The 2804-nt window shown below is 59.9% G+C and overlaps 1 protein-coding gene across 1 annotated transcript in view; it reads left to right on the top strand.

Annotated features, from left to right (window-relative positions):
- The first annotated feature begins 2212 nt into the window (after positions 1-2212).
- The window catches only part of LOC104626249 (AP-1 complex subunit beta-1), a 14450-nt gene continuing 13858 nt past the window's right edge, over positions 2213-2804 (top strand). Inside the window, exon 1 of the mRNA XM_010294122.1 lies at positions 2213-2249. Coding sequence (XP_010292424.1) covers positions 2213-2249 — 37 coding nt within the window. The remainder of the gene's footprint in view (positions 2250-2804) is intronic.

Raw genomic sequence — 2804 nt, 5'->3', positions numbered from 1 at the left:
CCCCGAACAGTTTCCTTCACCCTCCTTAAAACCGGAGCCAGGCAGCAGCGTTGGACCCTGCCCAAGGGCTGAGCTCGGGGGAATTCACCTTCAGCAGGGCTGTGCCAGCGGCGGTCGCGTCCCGGGGCTGGCAGGCAGCCCTGCCCCGTCGCCCTTGGTCAGCCTGGGGATGCACGCACACGGTGCAGGGTGCTGAGCACCCAGCTTTGGCGGGTGTTTGCAGCCGTGCTCGGCCTCTCGTCAGCCTGCTCGAGGCGCTGGGTTGCTTCAAGTCTGGTCCTGCCGCTGGGGAGGTTGAGGTGTTGTGTGGGGCGAGGGGTGCGCCTTAATTCTCGAGCTCCGGCTGGAGGCGGCGGCAGTGGTTTGCTTTTTGGAGGCTGCCATCAGCACTGCAGGGCTTAAAGGAGTGGGGGAGATGGGTGGCTGACTCTGCCTCCGAAATTAATGGGGTTTTGGATGGCTAAAACACACGCTGCGGTACCCGCGGGCTCTGGGAAACCGGGAAGCCGCAGGAAAGCAGCAGGCGTGATTCATGTCTCCGAGCCAGCTGCAGAAATTCCCCGGTAGGCTTCAAGTTTGCTTTCCAGGCACTTCTGCAGAGCAGGGCTGACTGCGAGCCAGGTCGGTGAAATCGGAGGGACTGCAGTAAATCCTCCTTCCTCCCTCTCTTGCAGGACGGGATCTGCAGTCAGGCGCAGAGAGCTGCTGCGGCGCAGCCTGGGACCTCCCGCTGTTCGCTGGAGAGCCGTCGACTTAGGGGGGAAAAAAAGGCTCTGAATAAATCCCAGGTAACTGAAGCAGGGAGGAGTGTCGTGTCTTACACGAGGCTGCCTGGGAAGCGGTTTGCTCTTAGGGCAGCCTCGGCAGGGCCGGGGTAGCACGGTGACAGACTTGCCTCCTCTGTAACAGCATCGGGACCACGCTGCCAACACCCGAAGCGAGCCCCGAACCGATGCAAACTCTTTCTCCCTTACTGCCTGCCAAACTGGCTCTGGCTGTGTGCTCTGCCCGGTGGGCTCAGCCCCCAGATTTTATCCAGATTTGCTTTTTATCCCTGTTAGGGATCCCTATCCAGCTTGGACAGGGAACAGAGGACGCAGTGTCTCTGGCCGCGTCTGGTGTGCTCGCAGGGGATTGCTGCATTTGGCTTTCAAGATGCTCTCATTTACATTTTAAAACCATTTGCAAGCGCTTTTTTTTTTTTTTTTTTTTTAACTTGGCTTTGCTTTCTGTGCTCCTGCCCCTCCAAAACAGCAAGGCCGCTGCGGGGTTTCAAGGACGCTCCTCTGGTTTCTTTGCTGTTGAAGGAAAGATGGGTGAAACGGCCGTAAAAGACAAATCCCCGCTGACCTTTAAGAAGGGCTATCTGCTGCCTGCACGTTGGGCTTCCTCAGCCTGCCAAGCTGTAAATCTGCCCTAAACTGCCCGAATTATATAACATAGCCCCAAGTGCTGGGCGGAAACCTCGCACCCGTTGAATTTGAACCAAGGCTGCTGGAGCGGGGATGGTTTCTGGAAGAGGCTCCTTTTGATCTTGCCGGTGTGTTTGGTGGGGTGCTGGCAGACTCCTGCCCCTCTCAGCTGCGCTGTCCCCGTGCTCCGGAGCTGGTCTGAGCCTTGGGTTTTGCTCGCTTCCTCCTCCCATCCCTGTTGCCTACGTAGGTGTGAGGGAGGGCTGGGAGTGAATTTTCCGTAGAAGAGTGTTTCTCGGATGAGGAGACACAAACCCAGGGGTGATTTGCTGAGCCCTTGCGGCGGGGACGAGGGCTGCCCAGCTCCATGTGGGATGTGGTGAGCAAAACGGCTGCTGCTGCTGGTGAGAGAAGCAGGTCGGGGCTGGAGCCTGAGCAGGGGTGAACACTGGCGTGTTCAGTGACTGCTTTCTTCCTCCTCCTCCTCCTCCTCCTCCTCCACATCTTCGTTAGCGAACCAGCTGACTCCCCACTCATCGGCAGAGCCTGCGGTGCGCTGGCGTGGCTGCGAGGCGCTCGCCATCCCCGGGGGACCAGGCTCCTCTGGCAGTGCGGGACCCGAGGGCTTCTCCGGGCACTTCATCTCCTTACGGCTCTTCCCATGAGATCCCAAGCTCCTTCCCTCTCCTGGTTTTTCCTTCCTGGAGCTCTCCCTAGCCACCTCAGCAAGGGAACTATCAACCCTTAGCCTCTCTGGTCTTCCTCTCCTCCCAGGGACGTGCCGCTAGCTGGAGACCACCATGACGGACTCGAAGTACTTCACCACCACAAAGAAAGGTAAGAGAGGGAGCAGGAGGGTGAGGCAATTTTCCCTGCTCTTCCTGCGCCTGTATAAGCCAGGCAGGGAGGGTTGTCCCCGCAGCGGGAAGCCGGCGGGGGTGGCAGCGGGAAGCTGGCGGAGGTGCCAGCTCTCATGGGAATGCCCTGGGCCCACGCGGGATGCTGCGGCTGACGCCTCGCTCCAGCGCAGCCGGGGCGGCTCCTGGGCTGCCGTGGGGTCAGAGCACCTTGTCACCAGCCCCCTGAACCCAGACAAGGCTGTTGGCTTCTGGGATGTCGACTTCAGCAGCTCAGGAGTGGCTGCGGGACACGGACCCCCTGCCCCGAGCTCCCCTGGGCTGGGACAGAAGTGCTGGGGGGTGTTTGACTTTCCAGACCAAGGAATTAATATAGAGGAAAGAAATGTGGCATCTTCCTCTTCAGCCTGTCTGCCCAGGGGTGAATATAGTGGGAGCCCCACCAAGGTGCTGGGCTGGGGTTTTGCTGCTGCGTGCAGGGCGGGATTTGGGAGCCCCCATCCCTTGCATGGGTCGGGGAGCGGTTCCCCAAATC

Source organism: Phaethon lepturus, unplaced genomic scaffold (genome assembly GCF_000687285.1).
Source record: "Phaethon lepturus isolate BGI_N335 unplaced genomic scaffold, ASM68728v1 scaffold34219, whole genome shotgun sequence".
Taxonomy (NCBI): Eukaryota; Metazoa; Chordata; class Aves; order Phaethontiformes; family Phaethontidae; genus Phaethon; species Phaethon lepturus.
The sequence above is the reverse complement of the archived record's forward strand: the minus strand, read 5'-3'. Positions and strand labels throughout refer to the sequence as shown.